At 49.4% G+C, this 18,344-nt stretch overlaps 1 protein-coding gene across 1 annotated transcript; it reads left to right on the top strand.

The window, feature by feature from the left end:
* Positions 1-14,363: 14,363 nt before the first annotated feature.
* Positions 14,364-16,209, top strand: LOC144157830 (transcription factor glial cells missing 2-like). Its single transcript, XM_077688567.1, has one exon. It carries the CDS (start codon positions 14,847-14,849, stop codon positions 15,840-15,842), a length of 996 nt encoding a protein of 331 aa, XP_077544693.1. The 5' UTR covers positions 14,364-14,846; the 3' UTR covers positions 15,843-16,209.
* The last annotated feature ends 2,135 nt before the right edge of the window (positions 16,210-18,344 follow it).

The following is an 18,344-nucleotide window of genomic DNA, read 5'->3' as shown; positions in this document are numbered from 1 at the left end:
GCAAAGCGTACTAATGGTCCCCAATACCATATCAAAACTCTAAAATTCATCACACCTCACTTATTCCTAAAATAACAGCCACACAATGTCACCACACCTCACTTAGTCCTGTGGACTGCATGAATCCGAGTAGGAGATGAGATACCTATCTTCGCACAATCCAGTGGTCCCTAGGAAAAATTATGTCCTCCGATGTAGCATGGGGCACTCCTAACTTCTGGTCATCACGAAAAAATTTCGTCCGGTCAGGGTTGGCTTTGGAGCAGATCATAATCAAGTGATCAATGTCACCACTCACACTCCACGAGGGGCACAAAGGGGATGAAACAATGTTGATTTTATGTAGCCAAGCTGTTGTACGGACTGAGTCTGTTCTTACTCGGTGGAGCAGACAGGCTTCGGCTCTTTTCAGGCCTTTCGTCATGACTGGTTGATGTACTGGTCACCGCTGCTGCCTTAAGTGCTCGCGAACGGTCTGTTTCGTATTAGCTCGTGTTGGTCGCAGTTTAAGTTTCACAGCACAACGGAACCAAACTTAGCATTTCTTGCAACATTTCACTTTTTTCTTGCCTGCATAAAGTTTTCTATCAGCGAAAGCTTGTATTAGTTTCTATCTAATTGCAGTATCACGAGAGCTGCGTTTGGAAATGATTCTTGTCGCAATACAAGCAGTTTTAAAGTATAATACAAAGCAAGAACTTCGTAGTTAAACGAGCTTTGTTCTATGCAGAAATGATTTTGGATATTACATATCAAACATTGTTAATCCAGTTTGCAGTTCTTTTTAGATTAGTTACCGATAATATACCAGTTGGGTCGCGGTGAAATTCGCAATGCAATAGATGCAACGTCGTAGTGAAATTAGAATGTTTCTCGGACTTCACAGTCTGATACATGGGAAATAATGGCGACGACGGATATAAAACAGCCCCAGCAACTCGAAAGCCATGTGGTATATGCATACAGTTTTAAATAGAATGCAAGGTGCAGCACAGTTGCTCCACCATAAAAAGCGTGTATTAAATTGTGAGTACCAAGAGAAAGTTTACAAAAACCGGGAACAATTCAAACAAAACTTTTTGCACGAAATTATTGACTATTGTCAAAACTATTTTTTGCAAAAGGCATCCCGCACATAGACCGCCACACGTGTCTCGTGCTTTGACTCCGCCTGGCTACTGAATAACCGCACCCTGAAATCATAACCCAGCACATGATCACGCGGTGAAACAACTGGGAAGGGCTCACGTCTCTTCGCTGTTCTTGGCCTTGTTTTTGTTCTCGATTACGTCCTCCCATCTACGTCGAGGATAATGATCCGCTTTCTATCCTTTGCAGCGCGTTCGTTATCCACACGAACGCGCTGCAAGGGAAAGACAGAATAAAGTCCCAAAAAAGGGCAAGTGAATTTGCATTTGCTGCGATGACGGATTCACAAAGGGCCCCCGTGTGCTGGCGATAACAAAAGCTTTATCGGTTGTTCTGTCGCCGATCGAACAGTGAAAGGTGTCAGCGCCGTTGCGGGGTCTACTTAAAAGCAAGTCAGAGTAAACCTAGGAAGAAGCTGAAGTGTGTTGGGTAAATCTTATCTACGGCTTTCTCGTGCAGCCTCCCTCACGTGGTTCAGAATGGGAGTGTTTGGCCTTAGAAACTCGGTAATCACTGGTGAACATAGAAGGGAATGCACATATTATCATCGGCGCACAGGTTATTCCAAGCTTTGATGCCACACTATTCTGTATTATGTTTAATATGAACTTTCAGCACTCAAGATGTTTCTGATCGATTCCATGGGAGATATATAAACTGAAGACTAGCCAGTTGGTCGATATGCACTGTTGTAACCTAAGCGCAAACTTAGAACTGACATGATAGGAATATGATACCAGTGCGCGCTATCAATGTGAAATTCATTTTCTAAAAAAAGGTACGGGTACATCCACTTAGGGTCCAACAATCTGGCCCGTGTGCCCGCCGCATTTGTGCACTGGTCCCAAGTGCAAACCCACCCTCACCCTTTTCAACCCCCTTACTTAACAAGTGATATTTCCTAGTCCTAAATGATTCGTCTTCCGTCAGGCGGGCCATTGGTTGTTACTGTTTACATTAGTGAGCCTCGCTAGCAACTCCCTTTATTTAGGAGCAGCACCGTCTGATCTGCCCTGCAGTCGCTCCTACACCCTGGCGCCTGGAAGGGCAAGCGCCAACTATGCGCATCCATTTTCCGTTGGACTAAATTGGCCAGCTCCAAGTCGCCTCAACTGCTACAAAAAGGGCGGAGTGGCGCTTATCTCAGCACTTGTGACTGGGTGAACTTTCCGCCATCATCATTGTCGTGTGTGTTCGAAGACAGTTCGGAGACGACTCCGGTCGCCGATCGACGAGCTGGGACGATGAGCGAGGCCTGTGACACTGAAACCGTCCACAGTTACGCCGACTGGGAAATCGAAGACAGCGTTTTGCCTCAGGTGACCATGTTCGACGAGTACAACGAGTGGCCAGACGGCAATTGCCGCTACGTGTACCGGCCCGACCACGCGGAGGCCCAGTGCCACGCAACCGGCTGGGCCATGTGCCGTGGAAGGAATCTCAAACAGCACATCTACCAGAAGAAATGCACCGGCGTTCTCGTATGCAGCCTCCTGTGCGTGTCAGACACGGGTCTCCGCGTGTTTCTGAGGCCCGGTGTCCATACCGATGTCCGCAAGAGGCAGGAAGGTGAGCCCTGCCCAAAGCTTGGCTGTCGCGGGAGGATGTATTTGCAGCATTGCCGGGGTTACGGCGGAATCGCGGTCCGACACATCTGGCGCCACACAGACTCAGCGGTGTTCTTCGAGGCTAAGGGATTCCATGACCACCCGCGCCCAAACCCCAAGGTTGCGCCTAGGAACAAGCGAGCGGAGCTTACTGACGCTGGAGTCATTCAGAGCAGCGCAAAGCAATGGCGCTGGGATCCGCTAGATGGGCTTGTGAAAGAGCACAAGCTGGAGTGTAGGCCACTGCCCTCCTTCGAACAGCAATTCGCGCGGTTCATTAGTTCTAGTGGACCTGTCGGAGGGGGCGCGTCGCCGTCGTGGCAATGTTTATGCCCTCCATTCGAGTGCTGTTGCGGAATCGCTCCAAGAGGAGTATCGGTGGCATCGGCGTCGGACTACCGACAGGCTGCTAAACGAAGCACTACGGCTACCATGATGTCCCCAGCCAGCGGGATGCTTGACGCAGTATTACAAGTCATGGACCGTACTCTCACAACTGATGGTGGACCGTTGCACCCAAGATACTGGAGTAGCCAGTCACAGGAGGAGGCATCTGTGGTCCCAGCACACTCTGAAACTGGTGCAATGGAGCACGTCGGGATTCCAGTGAGCGACCCGGAGATATAGTCGGATAAAGCAGTGCCCTGTGGAACTTGGGCGGTGCTGCCGATCCCAGGCGCCTTCGTCATGCCGCTCACTAAGCCGCGGGGCCCATGATGCAACATAGAACGGCAGTCCGTGTGGCCATCAGGGGATCCCTTTCCGAATGCAAGGAATGCAAGCATCCCTGGACCCAAATTTGGAACCAGTAGGCAATGGGTACGCCCAAGAGGCGCAGCCTCTCCTACAGTGACAGCTTCATTGGATTGTAACCTTTCATTCAACATTTCTGACAACCTTCACATCGTAATAAAAGCATTAAAATAAGACTTGAGCGGTATTTGAACCTGAGACTAGTGCGTGTGTGCGCCCGGTTCGCGTACCTGATAGTTAGTCGAGGGCAAATATACAAGTACCCTTTTTCCAAAGTATGGATTTCACTTGATAGTAAGCGTCGTAGTTTTTTCGCTTTCTGTTCCATGTATCAGTCCGCGCCTAAGTTTTAATCTGGATATGGGCATTTTCTTCGCCCAAGCAAAATCCCGCTCTTCTAACTTTACCTATTGCCTAATCTAGTGTATCATCTGACAAGTCCAATGGCTCCTCTACAATATTCCACCATCAAAGTGTATCTGCACAATCCTCTACCGGTACACTTCGATATTCTACTACACTTTGATCCTGAACCGGTCCGGATGCAATACCCGTACACGTTCCATGTGTACCCCATGTTACCAGATGTTAGGTTTGGACGAAACGACTGGCGAACAGGAAAAAACGAATTCGTCCCCACCGCTTTGACGCGTTTGAAGAAGAAAAAACGTCTGCGCTTAACAAAAAAAAAAACTAAATAAAACCAATGTTTAATGTTTCTTATATGAGATAATTTCGTTTATTGTAGAATATGTGTGCTGGTCCTGGGCTATTAAAACGCCTTCCGCCTTTTGCTGTGGCGTATTGTTCAATTATATGAAAGGTATGGCTATGGCAACTTTAAAGTCGTCCTCACTCTGTCTGGCCAGCACTCTGTTCAACAAAGTTTTGATGCCGCGATCAACCGACAAGGAATTCCTGGTCATCCCCCTGGGTTTTTTTTCGTGAGTCTCGAGTCCCTCCTAAGAGATAGAAAGAAGCTAAAAAATTTCTCGCCATTGCGCACCGTGGAAGTGGATTTCAAGCAAAGAGGTTATGAACCACTGCGATTGGTGAAAACGGGTATAAAATGTTCGCCGTCGCATCGGCCGGCTTGTCGCTTGCGCTCTGCTAGTGTCACTAGATAAGGGTACAAAGTATCGCAGTCGTTTCTCCTATTGTTTCGTACTGCCATTATCACTCTTCAGTTTTCATTACGTGACCTTTGTGTCCATTGCGACGGTACGCAGGCGCCGCCTTATTTTTCTTTACATGTTTTAGTCGTTAAACTGTGGTAGCTGTAGCTTATCTTCCCCGCTGTGCGGCTACGCGCGACTGCGGTCGCTCCAAATCCGCATCAAAGATAACGCCTGTGACAGAATTTCAGGCGCAGAATTGTGCAAAAAGGTGCGGGAAGTTGTGTGTTCAGTCTTTCCGGGCGGGTGCGCTTGGCGTCTTGTACAAGTTCTGCTATCTTTAGTGACGCTGGTCCAACGTAGACTTCAAAAATAATCTGCAAATATATGTGCAAGGAACATGATAGGGGGTCCCAATGTTCACGAGCGCCTTATCATCCACAATGGGGATTCCATGTTAGTTTTGCGACGAATAATGAGCTCTGTGCTGTATGTCTCATTAGCCTGACGCATGCGTGCTTCGTTTTGAGCCTTGGCGCCTTGGCATGTTTGCCACGGAGATCGTTTTTGCCCTCGGCATTGCTGTGAAACTAAACAAACCTACAACTGACGGATAAAACAAGAGTTTGAGGCGTGGCTGCTATGTTATTCCGTACGACAATAAAGAAAGCGCTAAAAGTCTCATGTCAGGGACCAATGAAATGAGCAGCCTCTTTTCGTTACTAAATAATGACTGTATAAAAAAATCGCGCCAATACACCCTGTGAACGGGGTTGGAAAGCAAAGGTGTAAACGGCACCTGTAACCATCACCCATGCGACGCAACAGCGAAGAGGGAAACCAGAGGCAAGTGAAATGCAGCTAACCGCAGTCTTTTTTACTTCATAGAGATATTCTTTGCTGAAATTAAATCAACGCATGGTCGATTAACGGCGGTCAATTGGTGGAGTTGTATTGGTGAAGCACATGAGTGGAAGCTCTTTTTATGAAAGTTAAGGAAGGTCAAATGCGGTCATAGACGATCTGACTTCTCCGTCTCTGCCGCTGCGGACGGAGGGGACGAGATCGGCGGCAGAGACAGAGGAGAAGGAGTAGAAGGCGGAGGTGGTGGAGGAAATAATTTTATTCAGATTTAGAATGGCCCAGAGTGTGGCCCAGGGGAGTGGTTCCTTCTTCCCTGGAGCCCATATGCATTCCGCGCAGCCCGTGCGCTGTCCACCAGCTGAAGCTGGATAGACAGTGAGGGGCTAGGTACTACGGAAAGAGACGAGGGTGCTCAAGGCTAAAGTCGCACACCCCGATTACGTGGCGGGGTGTTCCTACTTGTGAGCAAAGTTTACCAACAGCGTCATAGCGATTCCGGTGCATTAAGTGAGGACTCGTCGGGTGTGGGAAGGATCCCCATTGTATGAGCCGCAGGGTAGTTTGTTGTTGCCTTGAAAGGTCATTGGAAGGCGAAAATAGGGTCTGTCTCTGAAAACGATAAGGCTGGGTCATGTCCCTAAACGAGACAAGCGGGCGACTGTCCTCGTGAAGCTCCATAGCACGGAAGGTAAAAGCGCAGGTATGTGGGTGGGCGTATTTGTTGCCTTCCTTGGACGCGTGAGCGGGTGTCCAGATGAGCTGAATGGAACCGTTTGGGGATTGGTTTTTTAGCACACGCTGCGCAGATCGAGACACCCAAACCGATTGGTAAATTTGGTAGGCTTGTTGGGAATCGGTGACTACCTTGAGAACCCATGGTTAAGTGAGAGCCAAGGCGTTGGCCGCCTCTTCTGCTGCCGTCATGTCTTGGTCATGAGTGAGGCACACGCAAGGAGGTTGGTTCTGGGGGCAGCCACAATAATAGCGTACTACTGTACTGCTGCCCTCGATGTTGGGAGTTGTCGGCGTAGATAACTGCATGATCCCCACCTAGGGTGGTGTTAAGGGCTTGAGCCCGTGCTTGTCGGCTACCCTCGGCGTGTGAGGGCTTCATATTTCTAAGCAAAGGGACCGTCTGTAGTTCTTGGTCAAAAAAAGGACGGAAGTACGGGAGTACATCAAGCGGAGTGACATTCTGTGCTGCCCAGCCACTCTGATGAAGGATGCGGTGACCCGCCGCAGTCCTGCTCATTCGTAGCTTCTGGTTTGAAAGATGGCCCGTGTTGTAGAGCCCCGTTGTGAAGCAGTTTGTTTTGTGGATGAGGAGGGTTAAGTGTAACTGGCGGAGAAGAAGCAGCATTTGACGTCAGACAAGGACAGTGTATATTTAGAGGACTGATCAATAACAAGATACATAAACGAAAGTTAGACTAATCTAGTCCAAGGAGTTAGTCCAAAGAGTGAACGTGGTAAGAAAAAAGTTCTTCCCTGAAAACGGTTTGGGCTGACGTGTGGGTCCGTCCCAGTCGCTGAGCTGGGTCGGTGCGCAGAGCTCGGTGTGCTGGGCTCGATGCCCTTTTTGTTGCCAGTGCTGCGGCCGATGAACGACCCGTCGGATTTGGCCCGAGTGCCCCGTGGCCGGTCTCGGTTGAAAGTTGTCTCGTCTTCAATGGGGAAGGTGCGGCTCGAAGCGGAGATTCCCCGAATGTTCGCGTCCGGCCGGTCGCTCCCCGAACCGCGTTCCGCTCGCTCTCCGTGTTGTTGTTGTTGTTGAGCCTTTAGATATGGCACATACCCAATCAGGGGATCGGCCAATCAACAGAGGATGGTTAAAATAAATGGAATTCCTATTTTATCACGCGACGCTTTGAACAGACAATTTAGACCGGTCGGAAAGGATTTTGGTACCATAAACAACGAAAAAAAACTGGAAAATCAAGGCGAGGGTGACCGATCGCAATCATAAAGCGAATCTATTGGAATTTTCAATGTACCACAGGAGGGCAGAGCATACATCCCGGCGGCAAAAACCTGTTTCGGATGCCCCGAACGATAGTAGATTCGGCATTGTTAAGGATATCCCGAAACTGCAAAGCGGCAGCTCCAGGGACTGACGGCTCAGGCGTGAAAAACGTCGAAAAAGGTAGTGTTCTACAGACTCGTCTTCGTTGCAATACCTGCACAGAGCTGTTGTTTGCCATGCCAACCCCGTTTTCTTCCTTTTCACTTCCCTTCGCGGCGCTGTTGCCCGTGCGCTCGCAGTTACCGGAAGAAGGCTGTGGTGAGGACACCGCAGAGATGGCGTTGGCACTCTGCAAGACCAGGAGAGAAATGTCGCTCGGCTCTGAGTCTTCTGGACCCAGCAGGGTCCAGCAGGGAACTCGCCGAGAGCCGCGTTCCTCGTGCCTCCAACTTGCCACCTCGCTTCCACTTCCTATTCCGTTCCTCTTCCTCTTACTTCTGGCCGTGATCCTCGTCGAAAACGGCCGAGCGCTTCTTGTTTCTCACATCTAAGCGCTGCGACAAACGCCTCCTCACACTCGTGCTAAGCAGCCTCTCTGTAGATGCACTCATGGAAAGACCAATGGCCTGCTCAACCACCGCTCTAGTCATTATATAAAGCCTTTTTATGTCCTCCTTGTCGAGAAGGAGACAGGGAGTTGACATAAGTGATTCTCGAGAGAGAAAAGCTTGAATTAATCGAAAGCTATCGGACTCCTTGAGGCCTCGCTTCTTGGTGGCAACTCGCCTGATCACGTGTATGATTTGATTCATGCTGTGTTTAAGGCGCTGCAAGGATAGGTCACTCTTGATGTTGGCCTATAGATGTAGGCCCAGGATCTTTATGCTGGGGCTTGGAGGGATGGCCTTGTCATAAAAGATTACTTGAATTTGTTCCTTGATGTGTCGTTAGTCGTGAGGGTGGACGACAAGGAGCTGTGATTTTTTACCGGAACACTAGAGGCGACAGGCTTTAGCTCATTGGCGTACTAGAAGCGAGATACTATGCGTTGGTGTGAACTTCCTTAAATTTTTGTAACTCCCAGCACACGCGCAAGGTGCGCACAGGCGGGACGCTAGAGGTGCCGTGGGCGGAGCGCAGAGTGACGTGAGAGGTCGCGTGACGTTATCACGTGGTATTCAGCGAGAATGCAGGGGGTAAACCCGTACATGGGCTTGGTGAGTGCACCACCTGTCTTCCACATCTCCGCGTGGGCTCGTAGCTAAATCGGGAAGACAAGGAGTTCTCGCTGTGTTACTCTATTAGTTCAAGATTCGATTCCTGGCGGTGCTAGTAAATTCTTTTATTTGTTCGCGGGAGTTTTCTGTTTACACCAACGGTCGCGAAAGAATCCTTGGGTGTAGAGGTAAAAAGCTTTGCTTTAAAAAATGCCATGAGGCCATCACTGGTGCCACTGAAACTCCCGCACTGTTGTCAAACTGTTTTGCAAATAAATTTAGTGCTATCTCCGCAAACAAAAATATTAATTTTCCCAAATTTCGTAACAAATATTGTTGCAGATCGTTATTTGTTGGTTTCTCCGCATTCACCATAATATATTTCGCAAATTTTGTTGCACATTGAGGCATGGTCAAAATTAATCCGTGGCCCTCCACTACGGCGCACCTCATCGCCTGCCTTGCGTCGGCGCTTTAAACCCTACAGTCAATCAATCAATGAAATTGAAGCGTGGTTTTGAGTGACTATGAATAATTGAGAATAAACCGCAAACTGATGAGGAAACCACAATGGAAAGGACGCCTGTGCATGCTATCAAATACAAAATTTGTTTCCCTGCGCCCTCTTATCAGGCACGTGTTTCCGTCGTGCATGCGCGGAAGGTCCACTTAATTGCAAACACACCCTCATGCCTTCTCCAACCCATTTCACTAATAAGACTGTCTTTGGTGTTCATTTATCCGGCTGCTCGGCCCGCGCCGTCACAAGGCAGATTCCAGCGCCACCGGGAAGTTCCTTTAAAGAGAAGCAATATCGTCAGTTCGTCCCTGCAGTAGCTTATCAACCCAAAATCCGTGACGGACAAGCTGCAAAGCATACTTCCGTTTCCTAATCGACGAATCTAACAAGTTTCCAAGATTCTTCACGACAACGCATAAAGACGCTGTCATGCTGCCGTCTGCAAAGAGGTCAGCCGGTGGCTACTTGCTGCAAGCGGGTGATCGGGTAGCGCAGCCCCTTCATGGTTTCTAGCAGAAAAGAAAACGGACGCGATTACAATTATCGGGATCCGTTCATTGCCCGGACCTGCTACGATAGACGAGGCCGCCAAAGAAATCAACATGAACCATTTCAACGACAGCTTAGTACCAGAGGGGAGCTTGCGAGTACCACACATGGGGTGGCGGTGACTACCGCTACGTGTACCACCCCGATTGGAAGGAAGCCTACCCGCAAGCTCCGAGCTGAGCCATGAGCTGCATAAACAACCACAAGCTCCAAAAATTCCAAACAAAATGTCTGGGCGAGCTCGCGTGGAGCCTCCGGTCCACCTCAGACACAGGAGACCGTGTTTAGATCAGACCGCCGTCATCAAAAAGGCGCGCAGTATCGAGGAGGGCATGCCGTGCCTAAACAGTCGCTGTGCGGGGTGCCTGGATGTGCAGACTTGCCGCTTTAAAACTTGTGGCTTCAGACCAAGACGCGAGTGTTCTTCGAGGATGAGGGTTTGCATAACCTGACCCTCCTTGTACCAACAAGTCGCGACGTTCGGGTTGCCTGCAGGGGCTGTTGAGTGTGGCATGGCGCCATGGTGGCCGTGTTCATGTCCTCCAAACGAACGCTCTTGGAGTGCCTCTGTCTAAGAAGAAGCAGCGGCGGCAGTACTAGAATCGGCACCAGACTACCCACATGTTCGTGACCCATTCATGTAGTATGGCTACCAAGCTACCAAGATGGTACTGAGCCGATACAGGGTACCCTTATCTAGTGACACTATCGGAGCGCCAGCGACAACCCCGCCGAGACGACAAGAAATATATGATACCCTCTTCCATAACCATTTGTAGTGCTTTACAACAGCTTTCCTAGACATTCTTTTTTGCAGGGCGGTATGGCGACCAATTTATTTAGTTAACAATTAGTGCATAGGCGAGAAAAAATCAAAACAGGACACCCCCATTTAGGATTTTAATGGCTAAACGTAATTACACTACAGATTGCCGCTAATGTGGCCTAACCTGTAACTTCGAAGAGGTCATTTGTTAACAACACTGCCGAAGATGCAGGAACCCGGCGTTTTCAGAATCGCTTGTGCAGATGGAATGCTGCGAAATGCGCTATCTTTGAACCGTACTCGGAACGACGCCAGTCGCACGCAGCCCCAGAGCAGGGAGGACAGGCTGAGACTGCCACAGTTGACCGACAGAAAACACACAAACAACAAAATGGGGGCGCACATGAACCGTCGCAGTGTAAAAAAGTGTCACGTGATGTGAACTGGCCAATAATCACGGCGGCGGCACAGAACAACAGGAGAAAAGAGTGCCGATGCCCTAGTGACACTAGTGGGGGCTTGTTACTGCGCAACACGATCCTTTCCTCATGCAGAAGAGATAAACAAACAGTCCCGTCCATCTGTAGTAAGTAAGTATTGTTGAATAAGGCGGTCTTAGCCGTTCATAGCTGCTGGCGATTGCTCCGCCTAATCGTCCCCAATACCATATCAAAACTCTCAAATTCATCACACCTCACTTAGTCCTAAAATAACAAACACACAATGTCACAGTAAAGATGGTCATGTAGTTAGTTTCCCCGAAGTCCGGTGTCGATCAGGAACCCAATTGCCCGGGCTCCAGTTGATTTGGCAGGAGGCTTGCAGGGCGATGGTGTTGAAGTTCTTGGAGATGGCGGTCGAATTGACGAACTCAAGGCGTTGTGGTTGATTAAATGGAATGAAGAGTTTATATAGAGCTATTTACAGTAGGATTACTGGGTACATGATGAATAAAGAAAAAACTTCAAACTTCAGCTAGACGCCAGCTCCGAGTGCGCAACAAATCACTCGAGCTTTTCAACTTCGTCTAACTCTCCTATCCTCGGAGCGTACACAAACCGCTCGTGAAACGACGGCCGAGATCCTGTCTCACCGCTGGATTCGTCTAGTTGCCTGGTACGGCGCTGTATCCTAAACTTCCGACGCGATCCTAACCTTTAGCCTAGGGGGCTCGCGAATCCCAACCTAGCTTGAACGGTCGAGACTCGTTGTCCCGCCGAGAACTTCCTAGCTCGGCGCTCAGACAAGAACGATTTCCAACGGCCAAGTTCGGCCTTATAAAACCTCGAGATCACCCTCTCTCGGGAACGCCCCTGTAGCGTTCGTACACGCGTAAGGGAGTGCCCAAATTCACGTAGACAGCTGTCACTCAGCACGCCAAGGAATATTCAATGAGGTGCCGCCATCTTTGGGTCAACGGCACGCTCGCAGACGAGCAGGTGCGCGCGACCCCGCGGGGTGAGAGCGAAAGGCGGCGACAGTGCACTGTGCCGGCCAGGGCGCGTAACAATGGTGTCTTGCGCGGCGCGCGCTTCCACGCCGGTAATCCCACCACCTCCGAGCGTCACACAGACGGTTCCCGGAATCCGGCGGCGCCGTCTGCTTTCTCAATGGGGGATTATCCCTGTGGCATGCGGTGGGCCAGACAATCCGTCTCCCGTGTGCGCCGTGACGAATTGGTGACGGCTGCAGCGTAGAGTCTGCAGTTCTGGGCCACCAGACAGAGTGGCGGGTTCTCACGCGCAGCCCGGGCGCCTGGCCGCTAATCTCATAAGTGGACCTTCCAGTCACCACACCTCACTTAGTCCTATGGACTGCAAAAATCCGAGTAGGAGATGAGACACCTCTCTTCGCACAATCCAGTGGTACCTAGAAAAATAATGTAATCCGATGTAGCATAGGGCACTCCTAACTTCTGGAGATCACGAAAAAAGTTCGTCCGCTCAGGGTTGGTTTTGGAGCAGTTCATAATGAAGTGATCAATGTCACCAGTCACAATACTCGAGGGGCACAAAGGGGATGAAACAATGTTTATTTTATGTAGCCAAGCTGGTGTACGGGTTGAGTCTGTTCTTACTCGGTGGAGCAGACAGGCTTCGTCTCTTTTCGGGCCTTTCGTCACGACTGGTTGATGCACTGGTCACCACAGCTGCCTAAAGTGCTCGCGAACGGTCTGTTTCGTATTTGCTGGTGTTGGTCGCAGTTCACGTTTCACAGCACAACGGAACCAAACTTAGCATTTCTTGCAACATTTCACTCTTTTCTTGCTTGCATAAAGTTTTGTATCAGCGAAAGCTTGTATTAGTTTCTATCTAATTGCAGTATCACGAGCTGCGTTTGGAAATTGATTGATTGTAGGGTTTAACGCGCCGACCCAACGCAGGCGATGAGGTGCGCCGTAGTGGGGGGCTCCGGATTAATTTTCACCACCTGGGGATCTTTAACGTGCACGGAAATCTCGTACACACGGGCGTTTTTGCTTTTCGCCTCCATCAGAAAAGCGGCCGCCGCGGCCGGGAATCGAACCCGCGACCTCGTGCTCAGCAGCGCAACGCCTTAGCCACTGAGCCACCGCGGCGGGTGCGTTTAGAAATTATGCTTTTCGCAATACAAGCAGCGTAACATGTATATTATAAAGCAAGAACTCCGTAGTTAAACGAGCTTTGTTCCATGCAGAAATGATTTTGGATATTACACATCAAACATTGTTAATCCGATTCGCAGTTGTTTTTATGATTCGTTAATATACCCGTTGGGTCGCGGTGAAATTCGCAATGCAATAGATGCAACATCGTAGTGAAATTAGAATGTTTCTGGGACTTCACAGTCTGATACATGGGAAATAATGGTGACGACGGATATAAAACGACCCCAGCAACTCGAAAGCGACGTACTATAAGTATACAGTTTTAAATGGAATGCAAGGTGCAGCACAGTTCCTCCCCCATATAAAGCGTGTACGTATTAAATTGTGAGTACCAATAGAAAGTTTACAAAAACCGGGAACAATTCAAAGAAAAATTTTTGCACGAAATGATTGACTTTTGTAAAACTATCCTTTGCAAAAGGCATCCCGCACATAGACCGCCACATGTGTCTCGTGCTTTGACTCCACCTGGCCACTAGGAAAAAACGCGCCCTTCAATCATAACCAAGCACATGATCACGTGGTGAAACACCTGGCAAGGCCTCACGTCTCTTCACTGTTCTTGGCCTTGTTTTTGTTCTCGATTACGTCCTCCCATCGACGTCGCGAATAATGACCCGCTTTCTATCCTTTGCACAAGGCGCGTTCGTTATCCACACGAACGCGCTGCAAGGGAAAGACAGAATAAAGTCGCAAAAAATGGCAAGTGAATTTGCATTTGCTGCGACGACGGGTTCACAAAGGGCCCCCGTGTGCTGGCGATAACGAAAGCTTTATCGGTTTTTCTGGCGCCGAGCAAACAACGAAACGTGTCAGCACCGTTGCGGGGTCTTTTCAAAAGCAAGTCAGAGTAAACCTTGGAAGACGCTGAAGTGTGTTGCGTAAATCTTATCTACGGCTTTCTTGTGCAGCTTCGCTCACGTGGTTCAGAATGGGACTGTTTGGCTTTAGAAACTGGGTAATCACTGGTGAACCAAAGAAGGGAATGCACAGATTATTATCGGCACACAGGTTATTACCCGCTTTGATGCCACACTGTTCTGTTATAGGTTTAATATGATCTTTCAGCACTCAAAATGTTTCTGCGCGATTCCATGGGAGATATACAAACTGAAGACCAGCTAGTTGGTCGATATTCACTGTTCTAACCTAAGCGAAAACTTAGAACTGACATGACAGGAATATGATACCCAGTGCGCACTATCAATGTGAAATTCATTTTCTAAAAAAAGTACGGGTAGATTCACCCAGTCCAACAATTTGGCCCGTGTGCCCGCCGCATTTGTGCACTGGTCCCAAGTGCAAACCCACCCTCACCCTTTTCAACCCCCTTATTTAACAAGTGATATTTCCTAGTCCTAAATGATTCGTCTTCCGTCAGGCGGGCCTTTGGTTGTTACTGTTTACATAAGTGAGCCTCGTTAGCAACTCCCTTTATTTAGGAGCAGCACCGTCTGATCTGCCCTGCAGTCGCTCCTACACCCTGACGCCTGGAAGGGCAAGCGCCAACTATGCGCATACATTTTCCGTCGGACTAATTTCGCAAGCTCCAAGTCGCCTCAACTGCTACAAAAAAGGCGGAGTGGCGCTTATCTCAGCACTTGTGACTGGGTGAGCTTTCCGTCATCATTGTTGTGCGTGTGCGTTCGAAGACAGTTCGGAGGTGAGTGCGGTTACCGGTCAACGGGGTGGGACGATGACCGAGGCCTGTGATACTGGATCCGTCCACAACCACGCTGACTGGAAAATCGAAGACAGCGTTTTGCCTCAGGTGACCACGTTCGACGAGTACAACGAGTGGCCAGACGGCAATTGCCGCTACGTGTACCGGCCCGACCACGCGGAGGCCCAGTGCCACGCGACCGGCTGGGCCATGCGCCATGGAAAGAACCTCAAACAGCACATCTACCAGAAGAAATGCACCGGCGTTCTCGTATGCAGCCTCCAGTGCGTGTCAGACACGGGACTCCGCGTGTTTCTGAAGCCCGGTGTCAGTGCCGAACTCCGCAAGAGGCAGGAAGGTGAGCCGTGCCCGAATCATGGCTGTCGCGGGCTAATGATATTCCAGCATTGCCGTGGTTATCGCGGAAATGCGGTCCGACACTTTTGGCGCCACACCGACTCGGCGGTGTTCTTCGAGGCTCAGGGATTCCACGACCACCCACGCCCCAACCCCAAGATTATGCGTAGGAACACGCGAGTGGAGTCGTCCGACACCGGAACCATTCAGCGCAGCGCAAAGGAATGGCGCCAGGACCCGCTAGATGGGCTTGTCAAAGAGGACAAGCCGGAGTGTACGCCGCTTCCGTCCTTCCAACAGGAGTTCGCGCGGTTCATTAGTTCTAGTGGACCTGTCGGAGGTGGGGCGTCGTCGTCGTGGCAATGTTTATGCGCCCCATTCGAGTGCTATTGCGGATTCTCTCCGGGAGGAGTAGCGGGAGCGGTGGCATCGGCGTCGGACTACCGACAGGCTGCGGACCCAAGCACTACGGCTACCATGATGTCCCCAGCTAGCGAGATGCACGGCGCAGTATTCGAAGTCATGGACTGTACTCTCACAACTGATGGTGGACCATCGCACCCGCGATACTGGAGTAGCCAGTCACAGGAGGCGGCATCTGGGGTCCCGGCACACTCTGAAACGGGGGCTAAGGGCCACGTCGTGATTCCAGTGAGCGACCCGGACATATAGTCACATCAAACAGTGGGCTGTGCAACTTCGGAGGTGCTGCCGATCACAGGCGTCTTCGTCATGCCGCGCACTATGCCGCGCGGCCCATGATGCAGCCCAGAACGCAGTCCGTGCAGACATCTGGGAATCCCTTGCCGAATGCAAGGAATGCCAGCATCCCAGGACCCAGTTTTTGAATCCGCAAGCAATGGGTACGCCCAAGAGGCGCAGCCTCTCCTATTGTTACAGCGTCATTGGATTGTCACCTTTTATTCAGCATTTCTGACAACGTGCACATCCTAATAAACGCATTAAAATATGACTTGAGGGGTATTTGAATCTGAAACCAGTGTGCGCGTGCGCCCGCTACGCGTACCTGATAGTTAGTTGAGGGGAATTATATAAGTACCCTTTTTCAAAGCAGATTTCACTTCATAGTAAGCGTCGGAGTCTTTTAGCTTTCTGTTCCGTGTATCACTGAGTTAGTTTGGGCCTAGGGTTTAATCCGGATGTCGGCATTTCCCTTGTCCAAGCAAAAGCGCAGTATTGTAACATAACATATCCCTTCATCTAGCCTATCATATGACAAGCGCAATGGCTCCTCTACAACAGTACACCATCAAAGTTTATCTGTACAATCCTCTACCGGTACACGGATATTCTACCACACTTTGATCCTGAAGCGGTTACCGATCTAATACCCGTACACGTTTCATGTGTATCGGATGTTGCCAGATGTTAGGTTTGGACGAAACGACTAACAAAGACGAAAAAATGAATTCATTCCCACCTTTTTGACATGTTTCGAAATCACGAAAATGCCTGCACTTAACAAATAAACTACATAAAACCAATGTGTAATGTTTTTTAGATGGGATAATTAAGTTTAGTGTAAAATATGTGTGCTGGCCCAGGGCTATTAAAAGGCGTTCGCCTTTTACTGTGGCCTGTTCTTCAATTATAAAACAGGAGTGGCTATGCCAACTTTAAAGGCGGCCTTACTCCGTCCCGCTAGCACTCTGTTCAACAAAGATTTGATGCCGAGATCAACAGACAAGGAATTCCTAGCTATCACCCTCCTTTTTTATCGTGCATCGGTAGTCCCTCCTAAGAGACATAAGGAAGCTAAAAAATTCGTCGCCATTACGCAGCCCGGAAATGGAATTCAAGCAAAGAGCTTGTGAACCACTGCAACTGGTGAAAACGGGTATGAAATATTCGCCGTCGTCTCGGCGGGCTTGGCGCTTGCGCTCTGGTAGTGTCACTAGATAAGGGTACAAATTATCGCACTCGTTTCTCCTAATGTTTCGTACTTCCGCCATTATCACTGATCAGTTCGCATTACGTGACCTTTGTGTCCACTGCGACGGTATACAGGCACTGCCTTATTGCTGTTTACGCGTTTTAGTTGGTAACCTGTGGTAGGTGTAGCTTATGTTCCCCGCTCTGCGGCTGCGCGCGAGTGCCGTCGCTCCAAATACGCATCAGAAATAACGCCTGTGACAGCATTTCAGGTGCAGAAGTGTGCCGAAGGATGTGGCAAATTCAGTGTTCAGCCTGGCCTGGCCTGGCGTGTGCGCTCGGCGTCTTGCGCATGACCTGCTCTCTTCAGTGACATGGGTCCAGCCTAGTCCTCAGAGATAATATGCAAATATAATATTTGCAAGGAACATATGGTAGGGGGTCCCAATCTTCACGAGCGCCTTATCATCCACAATGCGGTTTCGACGTTTTTTTTGTGACGAATTATGAGCTCTATGCTTTATGTCGGATTTGCCTGACGCATGCGGGCGGCATCTTAAGCCTTGGCGCCTTGGCGTGTTTTGCCCGCGAAGATAGTTTTTGCCCACGGCTTTGCTGTAAAAATAAACAAACCGGCAACTGACGGATTATGCAAGAGCTTGAGACGCGGCCACTGCGTTATTCCGTACGAAAATCAAGAAGGTGCTAAAAGTCTCATGTAAGTGACCAATAAACTGAGCAGCCTCTTTTCTTTAGTTAATAAGGACTGTATATAAGTAACTATGTAAAAAGAATCAGACTACGAAACACGTTGCTTGCCAACAGGTCGTCCTGTAAGCCATTGCCACGTCATGCGGCCGAAGTTGCTTTGGCAAGACCGGAGGATACATTAATGTTTGGCTCAAAAGGCATGGGAATTCACTGAAGGTGAATGCCATCGGGCTCTTAGCTACGCGTTGTCGTCGATGTGGGCTGGAACGAAAATTTGAGCACTGTCAATCATCCGTCGATATGCTGACCAACGACACAGAGAAATCTAATAAGCTTTTGTGTCAACGTTTTAAGCAAACCATGTGGACCACAGTTTGAAAGTGAGATTAGGTATCTTTTCAATTATCAGTTGGTAACAATATACTAATGAGACGTAGGATGGCTGTTTCCCGTGAATATTCAGCAGTTTAATTTTCTGTTTCGTGCTGATCATGTTATCATTCTGTGTATTCCTTTCCAATAAAATGAAGATGTGTATTTAGGGCTTTACAAGGAACAAAATTTGCTTTT

The sequence above is a fragment of the Haemaphysalis longicornis genome, unplaced genomic scaffold (genome assembly GCF_048455015.1).
Source record: "Haemaphysalis longicornis isolate Haplotype H1 unplaced genomic scaffold, Haemaphysalis longicornis Haplotype H1 scaffold_10, whole genome shotgun sequence".
NCBI lineage: Eukaryota > Metazoa > Arthropoda > Arachnida > Ixodida > Ixodidae > Haemaphysalis > Haemaphysalis longicornis.
This window is presented reverse-complemented; position numbering and strand designations above follow the sequence as displayed.